The sequence below is a fragment of the Theropithecus gelada genome, chromosome 10 (assembly GCF_003255815.1).
Source record: "Theropithecus gelada isolate Dixy chromosome 10, Tgel_1.0, whole genome shotgun sequence".
Lineage (NCBI taxonomy): Eukaryota > Metazoa > Chordata > Mammalia > Primates > Cercopithecidae > Theropithecus > Theropithecus gelada.
In genome coordinates, this window is record NC_037678.1 from 504913 (window position 1) to 521779 (window position 16867).

At 58.4% G+C, this 16867-nt stretch overlaps 1 protein-coding gene across 1 annotated transcript in view; it reads left to right on the top strand.

The window, feature by feature from the left end:
* Positions 1–16822, top strand: part of TUBGCP6 (tubulin gamma complex associated protein 6) — a 26028-nt gene extending 9206 nt beyond the window's left edge. The window contains exons 3-25 of the mRNA XM_025398865.1: positions 967–1177; positions 5462–5635; positions 6906–7027; positions 7855–7933; positions 8093–8202; positions 8580–8671; positions 8770–8909; positions 9016–9165; positions 10332–10413; positions 10504–10592; positions 10664–10779; positions 12265–12403; positions 12737–12811; positions 12993–14370; positions 14609–14652; positions 14819–14963; positions 15091–15259; positions 15342–15483; positions 15633–15827; positions 15904–16036; positions 16115–16328; positions 16400–16599; positions 16689–16822. Of these exons, the coding sequence (XP_025254650.1) occupies positions 967–1177; positions 5462–5635; positions 6906–7027; positions 7855–7933; positions 8093–8202; positions 8580–8671; positions 8770–8909; positions 9016–9165; positions 10332–10413; positions 10504–10592; positions 10664–10779; positions 12265–12403; positions 12737–12811; positions 12993–14370; positions 14609–14652; positions 14819–14963; positions 15091–15259; positions 15342–15483; positions 15633–15827; positions 15904–16036; positions 16115–16328; positions 16400–16599; positions 16689–16780 (4291 nt within the window). The 3' untranslated portion in view covers positions 16781–16822. The remainder of the gene's footprint in view (positions 1–966; positions 1178–5461; positions 5636–6905; positions 7028–7854; positions 7934–8092; positions 8203–8579; positions 8672–8769; positions 8910–9015; positions 9166–10331; positions 10414–10503; positions 10593–10663; positions 10780–12264; positions 12404–12736; positions 12812–12992; positions 14371–14608; positions 14653–14818; positions 14964–15090; positions 15260–15341; positions 15484–15632; positions 15828–15903; positions 16037–16114; positions 16329–16399; positions 16600–16688) is intronic.
* The last annotated feature ends 45 nt before the right edge of the window (positions 16823–16867 follow it).

Here is a 16867-nt window from a genome sequence, read left to right on the forward strand (position 1 = left end):
GTGTGGATAAGGGTGTGGAGATGTTCCCATGCACAGGGGTGTGGATACTGCCGTGGACAGGGATATGGATGCTGCTGTCATGAGCGGGTATGGATGCTGCCGTGGACAGGAGTGTGGATGATGCTGTGGACCTGGGTGTGGATCCTGCTGTGGACAGGGGTGGATATGCTGCTGCTGTGCACCGTGGTGTGGATGCTGCCATGGACTGGGGTGTCGATGCTGCCGTGGATGGGGTTGTGGATGATGCTGCCATGGATAAGGGTGTGGATGATGTTCCCATGGACGGGACTGTGGATGATGTTGCCGTGGACGGGTGTGGATACTGCCCTGGACAGGTGTGACTGATGCTGCTGTGGACAGGGGTGTGCATGATGCCACAGACCTGGGTGTGGATAATGCTGTCGTGAACAGGTGTGGATGGCGCTGTGGACGGGGTTGTGGATAATGCTACTGTGAATGGGTGTGGATGCTGCCGTGGACCTGGGTGTGGATGCTGTTGTGGATAGGGGTGTGGATGATGCTGCCGTGGACTTGAGTGTGGATGATGCTGCCGTGAACAGGGTTGTGGATGCTGCTGTGTACATGGGTGTACAAACCTTGTTTTGTTTCTAACAGAAGAATATGAATGAGTCACCACCCTAAGGGCCACTGGCGTGGCCTGGGGTGCTCTTCCAGGGCTGGGCCCGTCGGATACCCCCGGCCATGCCCAGGACCCCAGGCAGGTGCCCTGGACACATTTCCACATGAGTTGTCCTGATAGAATTGATTGTGCTGGTGTTCACAGCAGTATCATCCACAAAAGGCTGGGTGGTGAGTTGGCATTTGTACATGGCTGCGTTTCTTAGAGTTTATTGTTTTGAATCACTTCCGTTCTTCTGTTCGTGCCCATTCCCGAGAGAAAGTATGCTGGTGCTGAGGTGCAGGTCATCACGTCTGCTCATGGCCTCTCTTCTGCCTCCCTCGCAGCCCCCCTGGCCACAGAGAGGAGCCTTACTTGACAGAGGCGGGAAGGGACGCTTTCGACAAGTTCTGCAGGCTCCGCCAAGGGGAGCTTCAACTGCTTGCTGGGGGCATCCTACAGGCCCCACAGCCCGTGCTGGTGAAGGAGTGTGAGCTGGTGAAAGATGTGCTGAACGTCTTGATTGGGGTCGTGTCTGCCACGTTTTCCCTCTGCCAGGTGAGAGCTGCTCACTCCCGGCCACAGCGGCGTGGGGCTGGCCCCCTCTCTACCAGGCACTGCCCAGCCCTTTACAGGGCAGAACAAGCCCCAGTGCAGGGAGTGGGGAGTGGCAGGGAAGGCCATCTTCGAGGGCCACCAGTGATGATAGCCAGCGTCATCCCATTTTGGTTCTAAAAAGTGTTAACGTTCTTTTAAAAAACTGCAGAGAAATAACATGTTTATTACTGTCGGCGAAGCAATAGGAAATGTCCCTTCCCCCATTTCCATTTCCGTCTTGGAGAAGTGCCAGGCGCCTTCCGAGCCTTCCCATCGCTCGGGAGGAGCACCTGCCTGCCGAGAGCGTCCCAAGATTGGGGTCTGCGCTGCTCTTCTCACTGGACCGTGGTGTCATCCGGGATGGGTCCGGGACTTGCTGGTTCTGGCACCAGCTGCAGTTTAGCCAGCCCTCTTGCTGGGCACTGAAGCCGTAAATGGATTTATTCAGAAATAGGAAGTCTTGTTCTGCAGCTTTTTCCTTCTTTGGTCTTAAATGTTCTGGCCGGGCGCGGTGGCTCACGCCTGTAATCCCAGCACTTTGGGAGCCCGAGGCGGGCGGATCACGGTCAGGAGATCGAGACCATCCTGGCTAACACGGTGAAACCCTGTCTCTACTAAAAATACAAAAAATTAGCCGGGCGTGGTGGCGGGCGCCTGTGGTCCCAGCTACTCAGGAGGGTGAGGCAGGAGAATGGTGTGAACCTGGGAGGCGGAGCTTGCAGTGAGCCGAGATCGCACCACTGCACTCCAGCCTGGGCGACAGAGCGAGACTCCGTCTCAAAAAAAACAAAAATGTTCTTTTATGGTGGCCATTCTTAGACTTCAGAATGGACTAGAAGCACAGCCAGTGACTGCTCCAGAAAAGTGCTCACCAGCAAGCTCCAGCTGCTGCCAGCGCTGACGGCGCCTGTTCTCAACACCATTCTCGCGGCTCATCTTGTCTGTTGTGGGGATAGCCTTATTGTGTGGCACCAACCCTGACTCTTTCTCTTGTTTTTTGAGACAGGGTCTCACTCTTTCGCCCATGCTGGAGTGCAGTGGCACCGTCACAGCTCACAGTAACCTCGACCTCCTAGGCTGCATCTCAATCCTCCCACCTTAGCCTCCTGTGTAGCTGGGACTACAGGCATGTGCCACCACACTCAGCTCATTTTTTCGTTTCTTTTTTTTTTTTGAGACAGAGTCTTGCTCTGCTGCCCAGTCTGGAGTGTAATGGCACGGTCTCCGCTCACTGCAAACTCCACCTCCCAGGTTCAAGCAATTCTCCTGCCTCAGCCTCCCGAGTAGCTGGAATTACAGGTGCACACCACCATGGCCGGCTAATTTTTGTATTTTTAGTAGAGATGGGGTTTCACCATGTTGCCCAGGCTGGTCTCGGACTCCTGACCTCAAGTGATCTGCCCACCTCAGCCTCCCAAAGTGCTAGGATTATAGGCGTGAACCACCACACCAGGCCCAGCCAGCTCATTTTTAAAATGTTTATAGAGATGGGGTCTTGCCGTGTTGCCCAGGCTGGTCTTGAACTCCTGGGCTCAAGTGATCTGCCTGCCTCAGCCTCCCAAAGTCCTGGGATTACAGGTGTGAGCCACCATGCCCGGCCCCTATTTTTCATTTCTGATTTTAGTAATTTGATTTTTTTCTCTTTCATAGTCATCTTTTTAAAAAAATTTTTTTAAATTTTTTAATTTTTTTTGAGACGGAGTCTTGCTCTGTCACCCAGGCTGGAGTGCAGTGGCGCTATCTCGGCTCACTGCAGGCTCTGCCTCCCGGGCCCGCCACCACGCCCGGCTAATTTTTTGTATTTTTGGTAGAGACGGGGTTTCATCGTGTTAGCCAGGATGGTCTTGATCTCCTGACCTCATGATCCGCCTGCCTTGGCCTCCCAAAGTGCTGGGATTACAGGCATGAGCCACCGCGTCCAGCCCATAGTCATCTTTTTTCTTAATTATTCTAGCTAAGACTTGTCAATTTTGTTGATCTTTTCAAAGAGCCAACTTTTTGTTTGGTTCTCTCTATTGTTTTTCTATTTTGTTTTTTTTTTTCTTTTTGAGACACAGTCTCACTCTGTCTCCCAGGCTGGAGTACAGTGATGTGATCTCGGCTCACTGCAGCCTGCACCCCCTGGATTCAAGCGATTCTCCTGCCTCAGCCTTTCAAGTAGCTTAGACTACAGGTGTGGACTACCACGCCTGGCTAATTTTTGTATTTTTAGTAGAGATGGGGTTTCACCGTGTTGACTAGGCTGGTCTCAAACTCCTGACCTCAAGTGATTCACCCACCTCGGCCTTCCAAAGTGCTGGGATTACAGGTTTGAGCCACCGTGCTTGGCCTACTCTGTATTTATTTCTGCTCTAATTATCATTTGTTTTCTTCTGCTAGTTTTGGGTTTAACTGCTTTGTTTTTTTTGTTTTTTGAGATGGAGTCTCGCTCTGTTGCCCTGGCTGGAGTGCAAGTGGCACAATCTCGGCTCACTGCAACCTCCTCCTCCTGGGTTTAAGCAGTTCTCCTGCCTCAGCCTCCTGAGTAGCTGGGATTATAGGTGTGCACTACCCCGCCCGGCTAATTTTTGTTTTTAGTAGAGATGGGGTTTTCACCATGTTGGTGAGGCTGGTCTCAAACTCCTGACCTCAAGTGATCCACTTGCTTCGGCCTCCCAAAGTGCTGGGATTACAGATGTGAGCCACTGCGCCCAGCCTGCTTTGTTTTTTTTTTTTTTTTTTTTTTGGAGACAGGATCACCCAGGCTGGAGTGCAGTGGTTCAAACATGACTCACTGCAGCCTCAACCTCCTGTGCTCAAATTGATCCTCCTGCCGCAGCCTCCTGAGTAGCTGGGACCAGCAGGCCTGCACCACCACGCCCGGCTAATTTTAAATTTTTTTTTTTTTTTTTGAGATGGAGTCTTGCTCTGTTGCCCAGGCTGGAGTGCAGTGGCGCCATCTCAGCTCACTGCAACCTCCGCCTCCCACATTCAATGATTCTTCTGCCTCAGCCTCCTGAGTAGCTGGGACTACAGGTGTGCAGCACCACGCCCAGCTAACTTTTTGTATTTTTAGTAGAGACAGGGTTTCATCATGTTGGCCAGGATGGTCTTGATCTCCTGACCTCGTGATGCGCCGGCCTTGGCCTCCCAAAGTGTGGGAATTAGAGGCAAGAGCCACCACACCCAGCCTAGAGATGTCTGTGTTTTTTTTTTTTTTTTTTTTTTTTTGAGACGGAGTCTCACTCTGTCACCTAGGCTGGAGTGCAGTGGCACAATCTCAGCTCACTGCAACCTCCGCCTCCCACATTCAACGATTCTCTTGCCTCAGCCTCCTGAGTAGCTGAGACTACAGGTACACACCACCATGCCCGGCTAATTTTTGTGTTTTTAGTAGAGACGGGGCTTTGCCATGTTGGCCAGGCTCATCACGAACTCCTGACCTGAAGTGATCCACCCGCCTTGGCCTCCTGAAGTGCTGGGATTACAGGCGTGAGCCACCATGCCTGGCCTAATTTAAAATTTTTGTAGAGATGGGGGTCTTGCTATGTTGCCCAGGCTGGTCTCAGACTCCTGGGCTCAAGTGATCCTCCTGCCTCAGCCTCCCAAAGTGCTGGGATTATATGTGTGAGCCACTGTGCTTGGCCTAACAGCTCTTTTTAAAATATCTCTTTAGGATATACACAGTGCTGTTGTGATTTAGTATCTTGTTTCCTTGTGATGTGGGATCTCTCTTTTCCTTTCTAACGTGCGTATTTGCAGCTGTAACCTCCCTCCTGGCTTCTGCTGCACCCCGTTCGTTTCGGTTGTCATGAGCCCTCTACTGGGGGTCTCCACTCTCTGGTTACAAACACATTGCGGGGAATGTGCTGTGGCGAGTCTTTGTGCATCTTCCATCGTTTCCTCTGTTTCATCCCGAAGAGTTGAATGAGCAGGTCTCACGGCAAACATGTTTTATAGCTTCTGCCCTAGGAGGCTGTCTATGTACTTGTGTCCTGTGGAAGGTGTTCTGTTGTTTCCTACCCTTTTCTACACTTGGCGTTTTAAACATGTATTTTTCAGTGTGGTGAGAATTTGTGCCTTGTTTTGGTTTGTATGTTTTTGTCCCTCAGTGTAGGAGTTCTGGGTGTGCCTTCTGGGCATTTGCTTTTGGGTCCTGGGGGCACTGTAGGTGGTGTGGGGTTGGGTGCAAGGGTGGAGGGAGATGGCACCTTCTTGGGGGTCTGGGTGCCTGGCCTCTGAGCAGTGTCCTCTACCCCTGTGCAGCCGGCCCAGACCTTTGTGGTGAAGCGGGGTGTCCACGTGTCGGGAGCGTCTCCCGAAAGCATCAGCAGCCTGCTCTCGGAGGTGGCCGAGTATGGGACCTGCTACACGCGCCTGAGTCACTTCTCTCTGCAGCCGGTCCTGGACTCTTCGTACAGCAAGGGCCTCGTGTTCCAGGTACGGCCTCTGCCTTGTGGCTGTCACACATCCTTGTGAGAATGGTGCACACGACCTGGAAAAGAGAATCTCAGAAGTCCTTCTGCAGGACCAGACAGTCTAAACCTTTTCTTTCCTTGCTAACATCTGAAACCTGATAGTGGCTCGTGAGGGATGGGTCAGTGAAGATGTTTTACCTCACTGGAAACTTGGGGCAGATGCGTGTGGGCCCTGGGGTGTGTGGGAGGCAGGTGCAGCCAGCATTCGGGGCATGCGAGGCAGGAAAGGCGTTAGTGGGGCTCTTGCCGCCTGCTCCCCAGTGGGCCCGGCACATTGTGGATGACTGACACTGCCCGGCCGTCGTGTTGGGTGGTGAATTTACATTGCTGGGCGTTCTGAGCCAAGTCTGGCTCCGGAAGCCGCTCTTTGGTGAGTCTTGAAGCTGGCTCATATGCTGAGTAGAGACCCATGGGACGGAGGCTGCACCTTGATTGGGAGAGAATAGGCAGGCGGATGATGGGTAATTTGGGGGCTGAGAGGAGGGTGTTGGGAAGGTGGGCAGAGAGCACTGGAGGAGCCAGGCGGCGCAGCCTTCTTCAACTGTTGCTGCCACAGCAGGGGCTGTAGGGTGGGGTGATGTGGTGAGGTTTAGGTTTTAGACGGGCTGTGGAGGTGGGCATGGTGGGAGCTGCATGGGACGGGGAGAGCTTCTAGGCAGAGGCTCAGCCCTGGGGGACTTGAGGGCTGGAGATGGTGGAGAAGGGGGCAGAGCAGGGACACTGAGAAGGGCTGGACTGTGGTTCCCGCTCATCTGGCAGGCATGGCCAGGCGGGTTCTGGGGTGGGTGGACTGAGATTGGTCCAGGGTGCGCCTGTCTTGGTGTGACCTGCAGGGAGGGCCTGCTGCTGTGGCACTGCCCAGGATGCTGGTGCCACTGAGACCACTGTGGTCCGAGCAGACGCAGCTCTCACAGCACTAGTGTCTGTGCACAGAGCGCAGCCGCCATTTCCCCCCTCACCCCTCAACCCCTATGCCACGCCCCTGGGGCAGCTGGTCTCAGATGAGAGGAAGGGTTGGTGGGGGGGCCACAGCTTCTGGCTTCTTGTGGACGGGCCACATTTCCACCTGGTACAGTGGTGGGACGTGGCTCACAGAGGCCCATTGCTTGGAAATGGAGCCCAGAGCTGAGGCAGGAAACAAAGCGCTGTGCCCAGTACTGGTGCCCCTCAGGCCCTGGTCACACCTGCGTCCATGTGCTTGGCTGCCCTCCTCCCAGCCTCTTTGCCCACAGGCCTTCACCAGTGGCCTGAGGAGGTACCTGCAGTATTACCGGGCCTGCGTCCTTTCCACTTCGCCCACCCTGAGCCTCCTCACCATTGGTTTTCTCTTCAAGAAACTGGGCCGGCAGCTCAGGTGAGCCTCAGCATGGCGACTGAGCAGGGGACTTTGCAGGAGTGGCATGGAGCTTGCTGGGTGATGGAGGGTTTGCTCTGCTTCCTGGCAAGGAGGGCCTGTGAGAACAGCCCTCAGCAGGTGACTGGACGGCCCTTGGCTGGCCGAGTTCACCAGGTGCCAGGCAGAGTGGGTGTGTCTGCCATGGGCCTACCACAGCTGGCCCCATCCAGGCCCTCCAGGCCTGGTGGCTCCTGCCTAATTGGCACACAGGGTCCCTAGGGATGTGGCTTCTGGTACACACAAGCTGGTTACTGAGCCACCAGGCTGGGGAGCTACTGGCAAGTGCTGTCGGACAAGGAAGAGTGAGGAGTTGGGCGTTGGGAGCAGTGGGAGAGGCGACCTTCCAGGCAGAGGAGCAGAATGTGGCAGCCCTGAGGAGACCCAAGGGCTGAGACACCGTGGGGCAGGGGAGCCTGGGCTGTGAAGGCGCGAGTTGTGGCAGGTGCTTGGTGCCACTGTGTGGATGGGAGGGGCTCTCAGGTGCAGCCCCCGGAAGTGGGAGGATCAGGGTGATTGGTGTGTTGGCCAGAGCCTGGGAGGGAGGGGCCTGTTGGGTGTGGGTACTTCAGTGGGTCTGTGTGGACAGTGCAGTGGCCCAGGGCTGGGCACAAGTCCTCCAGGGAGCCCATTTCTGGGTCGTTGGGGTGCATGTGGTTTTTAAAGCCTGCATCTGAAGTCAGTTGCTCCAGGGAGCATGAAGATACATGGAGATTTTGCTCATGATCTGATCCAGGCCTGGGGACCCTGAGCCCGGTCACCTGGTCTGATCCTGCCTCTGGGTCTAGGTACCTGGCCGAGCTCTGTGGCGTTGGTGCTGTGCTCCCAGGCACCTGCGGAGGAGGCCCCAGGGCTGCGTTTCCCACCGTGAGTTGTGCGTCCCTGCCGAGTGTGTCAGCCTGGCGGGTTCCAGGAAAGGGGGCGACTGAGCGTGTCCCTGGGGGGCTGCTGCCGGCAGGGCTGCATCTGACTCCCAGGGCTGGGTGCACTGAGCTGCCCCCCCCCCGCCCCCTTTGTGGTCTGCAGGGTGTGAAGCTGCTGTCCTACCTCTACCAGGAGGCGCTGCACAACTGCAGCAACGAGCACTACCCTGTGCTGCTGTCCCTGTTGAAGACCAGCTGCGAGCCCTACACCCGGTGGGCGGTGGGCGGTGGGCTGGGCGGGCATGCACTCCCACCAGACAGACATTGAGAGCAGTCCCTTGTCAGACACCTGCTGAATGTGGGGATCACACAGGAAGGAGAGGGCAGGATAGGTGGCCTGGGCAGGAACCCCCAACCCCCCACCCCAACCCCACTCCACAGCCCCTACCCTGCCCCCACTCCATTCCACTCCTCATGGATGGCCACACCCCCCTCACTCCTTGCTGACGGCCACACCCCACCCCACCCCTCACTGATGACCACGCCCCACCCCGCCCCTCACTGACGGCCACGCCCCACCCCGCCCCTCACTGCCGGCCCCACCTGCCTCTCTGCTGACCGTGCCTACCCCTGCTGCTCCCCGATTGCAGGTTCATCCACGACTGGGTGTACAGCGGCGTGTTCAGAGACGCTTATGGCGAGTTCATGATTCAGGTGAACCACGAGTACCTCAGCTTCCGAGGTAGGTGGCAGCTGGTCGCGGGGGCAGGGGTCCGTGCCTGTGGGCCTGGGTTCAGGGCCACGGCCATGCCGGCCACCCTGGTGTTCGCCCCACCTTAGATAAGTCGTACTGGACACATGGCTACGTGCTCATCTCCAAAGAGGTGGAGGACTGTGTTCCCGTGTTTCTGAAGCACATTGCCCATGACGTGTACGTCTGTGGGAAGACCATTAACCTGCTGAAGCTCTGCTGCCCCCGGGTGAGGAGGGGCTCACGTATGGGGAGGGGAGGGGCCAGTCTTCCCCGGGGCTGAGTCTGAGACTGGGGCTGAATGCTGGTGGCTGTGCCTACATCGCCTTTGGCAGCATTACCTCTGTTGGTCCGACGTCCCCGTTCCCCGGATCTCGGTGATTTTCTCCCTCGAGGAGTTGAAGGAGATTGAGAAGGACTGTGCCGTCTACGTCGGGCGCATGGAGAGGGTGGCCCGCCACAGCTCTGTCAGCAAGGAGGAGAAGGTGCGTGGCACCACGGGTCTCGGGGGCTTTCTTTGCCCCACCTCTGCTTCCTGGGGTCTCAGGTTGGTGGGGTGGACCATGAGGGCTGTGCAAGATGGGGGCCTCCCTTCTGGCATTTTCTGTCCTGGCGGTGGCCGGGGTGGGTGCCAAGGGGGAGCTGAGACGAATATCCTGGAGCCAGATGCCAGGCAGGGGCTCTATTCTCTCCTCCTGGGTTTGGGTGGCTCAGCCTGAAGCCCAGGTTTTGCTGGCATGGGAAACTATGCTGGGGCTTCCCCGGGCCCGCCGGCTGTGGACAGACAGTCCTGGCTGCACTCCAGGGCGGCAGGGCCTGTGGTCCTGTACTCAGATGGCCTTTGCAAGTCCCCCTTCTGCTGGGAAGGGACAGTGTGTCAGGGACGAGCCACGCCTCTCCTGTGTCCTCTGGGAGGGGCTCGGTAGTACAGTCAGTGCCATTCCGAGGAACACCGTTTCTGGCCCAGTGCCTGGTGGGCAGCAGGGATACCTGGGCAGGGGCAGGCCTATGAGGCTGAGTGGGGAAGCCCCCTTTCTTAGGCCCCTTGGTTTCCTTCCAGGGTAGGCACACACAGCCTGGGGTCCTCAGCCCCAGATGTCTCTGTGAGAGCTGGTCAGCTCCCGTCCATGGCCTGGAGCCAGCTTTGCCACTGCTGAGAGCCTGGGGGTGGGGGAGCGGTGGCGGGGGGGGGGTGTCCTGCCATCACCTGGTCCCTCCCCAAACCCTTGGACCATGTGTCTCCCCTGCTGGCCCTGAGTCCACAGGTGTCCTGGGCATCCTAGGTGAGGGGTCAGAGGATTAGGTTTTTTTTTCTTTGAGACAGGGTCTCACTGTGTGGGCCAGGAGGCTGGAGTGCAGTGGCTCGAACATGGCTCACTGCAGCCTCCACCTCCCAAGCTCAAGAGATCCTCCTGCCTCAACTCCCCCCACCCCCCGCCCCCCAAATAGTTGATACTACAGGCGCCCGTCACCACACCTGGCTAATTTTTGTATTTTTAGTAGAGGTGGAGTTTTGCTATGTTGTCCAGGCGGGTCTCAAACTCCTAAGCTCAGGTGATCTACCCACCTTGGCCTCCCAAAGTGCCAGGATTACAGGCGTGAGCCACTGCGCCTGGCCAGGATGCTTTGTTTAACCAGTTGTCTTTCTCAGGAATTACGTATGGAAATTGCAAAACAAGAATTAATTGCTCATGCCCGGGAAGCAGCATCCAGGGTCCTGAGTGCACTGAGTGGTGAGTGGCCCCAAGTCCTCCCTTCTGCAGTTTCGGGGGTCCTTGCTGGGGCCTCCTTGTGACATTGCACCCCTTACTGTCCCTATGTAGACCGGCAGATGTCAGAACGGATGGCCTTGGACGCCCGAAAGCGCGAGCAGTTTCAGAGGCTGAAAGAACAGTTTGTGAAGGACCAGGAGGTGGGTAGGACCTGTCCCTGCGGGGTCAGGCCCGTGAGTCCTGATTTCACAGGCCAGGCTGTGTTTTATAGCGACGCCAGGCGGCCAGGCAGGAGGAGCTGGATGATGACTTCAGCTACGCCCGTGAGCTCCGAGACAGGGAAAGGAGGCTGAAGTCCCTGGAGGAGGAGCTGGAGAGGAAGGCGAGGTAGGGCAGCCGGGGCTCCAGTGCAGTGTGGCAGGGGCCCCGTAGCTCTGGCTTAATCTTACTGATGATTTTACTTTTTTTGAAAACCTTCAAGCAACATTAAGGTAGAAAGACCAATATGCTGAACCCAGAGTGGCTGTGGCCATTCTGCCATATCCAGATGTCCTTAGCCGTCCTGCATGTTGTCTTGTGGGTAGTTTGTACGGATTAGGGTCCAGGCGAGGCCTGCATATTGTTTGGGGTCCTGTCTCTATCTTCTTTCTAAACATCCCCCCTTATTTATTTTTAAGTCTGTTATTGGTCTGAGACAGGGCTTTTTTTTTTTTGAAACGGAGTCTCGCTCTGTCACCCAGGCTGCAGTGCAGTGGCACAATCTCTGCTCACTGTAACCTCTGCCTCCCAGGTTCAAGCAATTCTCTTGCCTCAGCCTCCCGAGTAGCTGGGATTACAGGTGCCTGCCACCACATCCAGCTAATTTTTTGTATTTTTAGTAGAGATGGGGTTTCACCATGTTGGCCAGGCTGATCTCAAACTCCTGACCTCAGGTGATCCACCTGCCTCGGCCTCCCAAAGTGCTGGGATTACAGGCGCAAACCACTGCGCTTGGCCGAGACAGAGTGTTTGTCCCACTCGGCATCTGAGTCTGTCTCCCTGTGCTGTCATCAGCCTGTCCCTAGGCTGAGTAGTGCTGGAGCCTTCAAGGGGCTGTTCGGGGTTTTGGAGAGAGCCTCTTATGGGAGGGGCTGGCCGCTTCCTGCTCAGCGCCACGCAATGCTGTTGTCCCAACCTTAGATCTGTTTATGGAGCCCCTGAGGGATATGTATGGAGGGGTGCACGTGCCTGTGTGCAAGCACGTCTGTGTATGCATTTATGCATGCGTACCTGTTCACGTATGTCAGTCGAGACTGTCCTGTTAACACATGGATAAAACCAGGCCTAGACACTATGTCTCTGGCCTGTGGCAGCCAAATTAGAGCTGGCCAGTCCAGGTTTGAGCCCAGTTGCCTGCTGGTGAGAAGCTCAAAATCATGGGGCACAGTGAGGCAGGCTTTGAGTTCAGCAAATAAAGCGTTTGTGTTGGTTTTGCCTCACGTGCTTTTTTGCATTAGTCTTCAGTTCTCAGCTTTGTACCTGTAGAAGGGGAAAAGGCCTTACGTCTTCGGGGCCTGGGGCCCTCAGCCTCCTGCTCACCCCTTGCTTCAGGCCACACAGGATCTCATTCCGCTATTCATCCAGCAGACGTTGCTGAGCCCTGGCTGGGCACCGACTCACCAGGGTCTCCCAGCCTGGCAGGTGGAAGGGCCTGCCTGGTGCTGCCCTGCAGGTGCTGTGAGGGTCCAGAGCTATCAGCCCCTGGTAGGGGGAGACTGGGGGGCAAGGGCCCACTGGGGCCTCTGTTACGGGGAACCATCCTGGCCTGAGAGGCACCAGGTGGATGGGGTGGGGTGACTCTTGTGGCCGTGTCCTCTCTGGGTGTGGCTTCAGGCAGGCGCTGGTCGACCACTACAGCAAGCTCTCTGCAGAGGCAGCTCGTCGGGAGCAGAAGGCGCTGTGGCGAATCCAGAGGCACCGACTGGAGAGTGCACGGCTTCGTTTTCTCTTAGAAGATGAGAAACACATTCAGGTATCTCTGTGGCTTTAGATGGCAGCTCTTTCCCTGGGCTTTGGGGGTCTGGGCACCCCCGAGACTGCACACAGAGCTGTGTGCTCTTCCAGGAGAGGGCTGGTGGCTCTCGTGTTTGCAGCAGAGCACTGTCTCTCTCCCTGCGTGCCACCAAATTGCACAGATACAGGCGGTGAGGAGCTTGTGGTTTTGAAGTACTTTCTGCAGGCCCAGGGTCCCAGTGGAGCCCAGCACAAGCCTTGTCTGGTTCAGTACACACGGCTGCCATGGGCAGTAGGGGCCATGCTTGACTCCAGCTCTGCTGGTCACGACCCCTCTGGCTTGAATTTACAGGAGATGCTGAAAGCAATGTCTGAGGCTCACCAGCCCCAGGAGCCGCCAGACGTCCTTGTGAGCGTGCACCCCCAGGTGAGCAGTGGAGCGGAACCCAGGGTGCCCTAGCTCTGAGCCAGGGGTGCCGGGCCTGATGGTTTCCCCATAGCCCTGGGCACCTCATGTCGGTCATGGCTGCACAGCTGAACTTGGGGGACAGTTCGAGGGCTGGGGGAGCCTGAGACCAGACTGGGTCTTGATGTCACTTGTGTTTCAGGTCGCATCTCCGGGCCCTGAGGACCCAGAGGGAGACCAAGGCTGTGATGCTGGGCCTGCGGAACAACACTCAGCTGCCTGGGATGGCCGGAACAGGCCAGGCCTGCCGACCCCACAGTCCCTTAAGCCTCTAGCAATGGGGGCTGGTGGCACAGGGCTGCAGCAGGCGGAGGCCGGACCCTTCTCTGACAGCCTCAGCATTGGAGACTTCCTACCTGTGGGCCCAGGGGCTGAGCAGTCCATGCAGACTGGCATGGTCCCTCTCCTGGAGGCAGCGCTGCAGACCATCAACTTGGACCTGCCCCCCTCAGCTCCTGGGGAGGCACCCGCAGCAGCCAGCACTCAGCCTTCCAGGCCACAGGAGTACGACTTTAGTACTGTCCTGAGGCCAGCTGTGGCCGCTTCACCTGCACCAGGACCCCTGCAGGCTGCAGAGTGCAACTTGGGCAGCTCAGGGCCACAGCTGTGGGAGGACAGTTGTGGGAAGCTGGATGCCTGTGGCTCCACCTTGCAGGTGGCTCTGTCCCCCTCACACCCACCCAGGCGTGCCGCTCTGAAGGAGGGGAGCAGCCAGCCCGCAGAGCAGCTCTTCGGGCATGAGTCAGGAGGTGGTCTTCCCACAGGGGCCTATGCTTCTGAAACAGCTCTTACCCGGCCACAGTGGAACATCCACGGGCACGTGTCTGACGCCAGCATCGGGGTCGGGGAGAACGTGTCAGAAGTGGCTCCCACCCGGCCACGGTGGAACATCCATGGACACGTGTCCGATGCAAGCATCAGCTTGGGGGAGTCTGTGTCAGAAGTGGCTCCCACTCGGCCACGGTGGAACACCCATGGACACGTGTCCGACGCCAGCATCAGGGTCGGGGAGAACGTGTCGGACGTGGCTCCCACCCGGCCACGGTGGAACACCCATGGACACGTGTCTGACGCCAGCATCATCTTGGGGGAGCCTGTGTGGGACGTGGTTCCCACCCGGCCACGGTGGAACACCCACAGACACGTGTCTGACGCCAGCATCAGCTTGGGGGAGCCTGTGTCGGACGTGGTTTCCACCCGGCCACGGTGGAACACCCATGCACCCGTCCCTCCGCCCCACATGATGTTGGGGGCTGTCTCACCAGAAGCTGAGCCCAACACACCCAGGCCCCAACAGAGCCCCGCTGGCCACACGTCCCAGTCAGCGCTCAGCCTGGGAGCACAGAGCACTGTGCTGGACTGTGGGTCACGGCTGCCTGTAGAAGTGGGGCCATCTCTGTCCTCCCTCAGCTCAGGCTGCGGGGAGGAGAGCATCAGCAGCGGGGAGAACGTGTCAGAGATGGCTCCCACCCAGCCATGGTCGCCCAACACCCCGGGAGACGGCGTCTCTGAAGAACTAGGTGAGAGTAGGGTGGCTGGTGGCCAGGATTGGGACTGTGGGACCCACACAGCCTGGGAGGTAGGCAGGCGGTGGGGTTGGTGGCATGTGAAGCTCCCCTGAGGCCTCCTTTGCCAGCCAGGACCTGGGCTGCTGTTTGGGGAACATGGGAGGGGCTGCTTGAGCCGGGAGCGGCTCTGCTCCATCCCCTTCACAGGCGCTCGGCCCTGACACCCTCTTGTCCACTTGTGTCCACACAGGCCCTGGGAGGAGCGGGGACACTGAGGAGCCTCTGAACTCACAGGTTAGGTGGATGCAGCCTGGGGGGTCCCACAGCAGGCAGGGAGGCTCCGTCCCTCCAGGTTATCACGCGGGTGGGTCCCACATGCGGTTTTCCCTTTTTTTGGCTCAAGCTGGGAGTTGCGGAAGCGTGTGGTGGGGAGGTGGTTCTGAGGCTGGTGTTTTGTTAGGAAAACGCAGCTGCCCAGAGCAGCCCAGGCCCTGGTGAGGAGGCGGCAGTGGCGGCGGAGGCTCAGGGCGGTGAGCAGGCCTACCTGGCAGGCCTGGCAGGGCAGTACCACTTGGAGCGGTACCCGGACAATTACGAGTCCATGTGTGAGTACAGCAGCTACTGCTGGCAGGGAGCCCTGGGCTGGCCGGTTCCCAGCACTTGCTCCATCTCCTGTGGGCAGGGGTGGAGCCCTGGGCCACCGGTTCCCAGTATGTGCTCCATCTCCTGCAGCTGAGCCACCCATCGCTCACCTTTTGCACCCTGTGCTTCCCCGGGCCTTCGCCTTTCCCGTGGACCCCCAGGTCCAGTCTGCCGCGGATGAGACTGCCGTGCAGCTGAGCGAGTTGCTGACGCTGCCCGTGCTCATGAAGCACTCCATCACGGCACCATTGGCCGCCCAGTGAGTGCCCCCGCCCCAGCCTGCCCACCCAGCCTGTCCTGGCCCGCCCTGGCCCGCCCTGACTCCAGCTCCCTCCTGCCAGCATCTCCTTGGTGAACAAGGCTGCCGTCGACTACTTCTTCGTGGAGCTGCACCTGGAGGCACACTATGAGGCGCTGCGGCACTTCCTGCTGATGGAGGACGGCGAGTTCGCCCAGTCCCTCAGCGACCTCCTCTTTGAGAAGGTGACCTCCGGACATGGAGTGGGGCCAGTGGTAGAGGGGAGGCCGTGGGAAAGGGCAGACTGGTTGCAGGCCCACAGCCCCATGGGGCGCCAGTGAGTGCCAGGCATGTGCTTGGGATTCCTGGGGACACTGGTCCCTTTTCTGCCCAGCTTGGGGCCGGGCAGACACCCGGGGAGCTGCTCAACCCGCTGGTGCTGAACTCCGTGCTGAGCAAGGCCCTGCAGTGCAGCCTGCATGGGGACACCCCGCACGCCTCCAACCTCTCCCTCGCCCTCAAGTACCTGCCCGAGGTGTTTGCCCCCAACGCCCCAGATGTGCTCAGCTGCCTGGAGCTCAGGTACAAGGTCAGCAGCAGCCCCGGCCACGGGGATGGGACAGGGGCTGCCCGTGGGACACCTGCTGAGCCATGTGTCCCTGTAGGTGGACTGGCCGCTCAATGTTGTCATCACTGAGGGCTGCCTGAGCAAGTACAGCGGCGTCTTCTCCTTCCTGCTGCAGCTGAAGCTCATGATGTGGGCGCTCAAGGATATCTGCTTCCACCTCAAGCGCACAGGTGAGGCCCCACCGGAGCTCGGCGCCCCACACCCCTGGCTTGAGGCCGCGCTCACCTCTGCCCTCTGCCCTCTGCCAGCCCTGCTGAGCCACATGGCCAGCTCCGTGCAGTTCCGCCAGCTGCAGCTGTTCAAGCATGAAATGCAGCACTTCGTCAAGGTCATCCAGGGCTACATCGCCAACCAGATCCTGCACGTCACCTGGTGCGAGTTCAGGGCCAGGCTGGCCACCGTGAGCGACCTGGAGGAGATCCAGCGTGCACACGCAGAGTACCTGCACAAGGCCGTCTTCAGGTGAGGCCCGGGCAGCGGCTGCGTCCCTGTGGTCGCGGCTGAGCCCACCCAGCAGCACTGCCTCCCCGCAGGGGCCTGCTCACGGAGAAGGCGGCGCCTGTCATGAACGTCATCCACAGCATCTTCAGCCTCGTGCTCAAGTTCCGCAGCCAGCTCATCTCCCAAGCCTGGGGCCCCGCTGGGGGCCCGCGGGGTGCAGAGCACCCCAACTTTGCACTCATGCAGCAGTCCTACAACACCTTCAAGTACTACTCCCACTTTCTCTTCAAAGGTGAGGCCCACCCTGGCTGGGAGGGCTGTGGGGGGGCAGGGCGGGGCTCCCACCATGGGCAGAAGCCTGAGCGGCTCACGGGTCCCTAGTGGTGACCAAGCTGGTGAACCGCGGCTACCAGCCCCACCTGGAGGACTTTCTGCTGCGCATCAACTTCAACAACTACTACCAGGACACCTGAGGCTGCTCTGCGGGGGACATGCACAATAAAGGTGTCCTCAGACCCTGTCTGCATCTCTCTCTCCTGGGTGGGGCTGAGGGCAGGGCA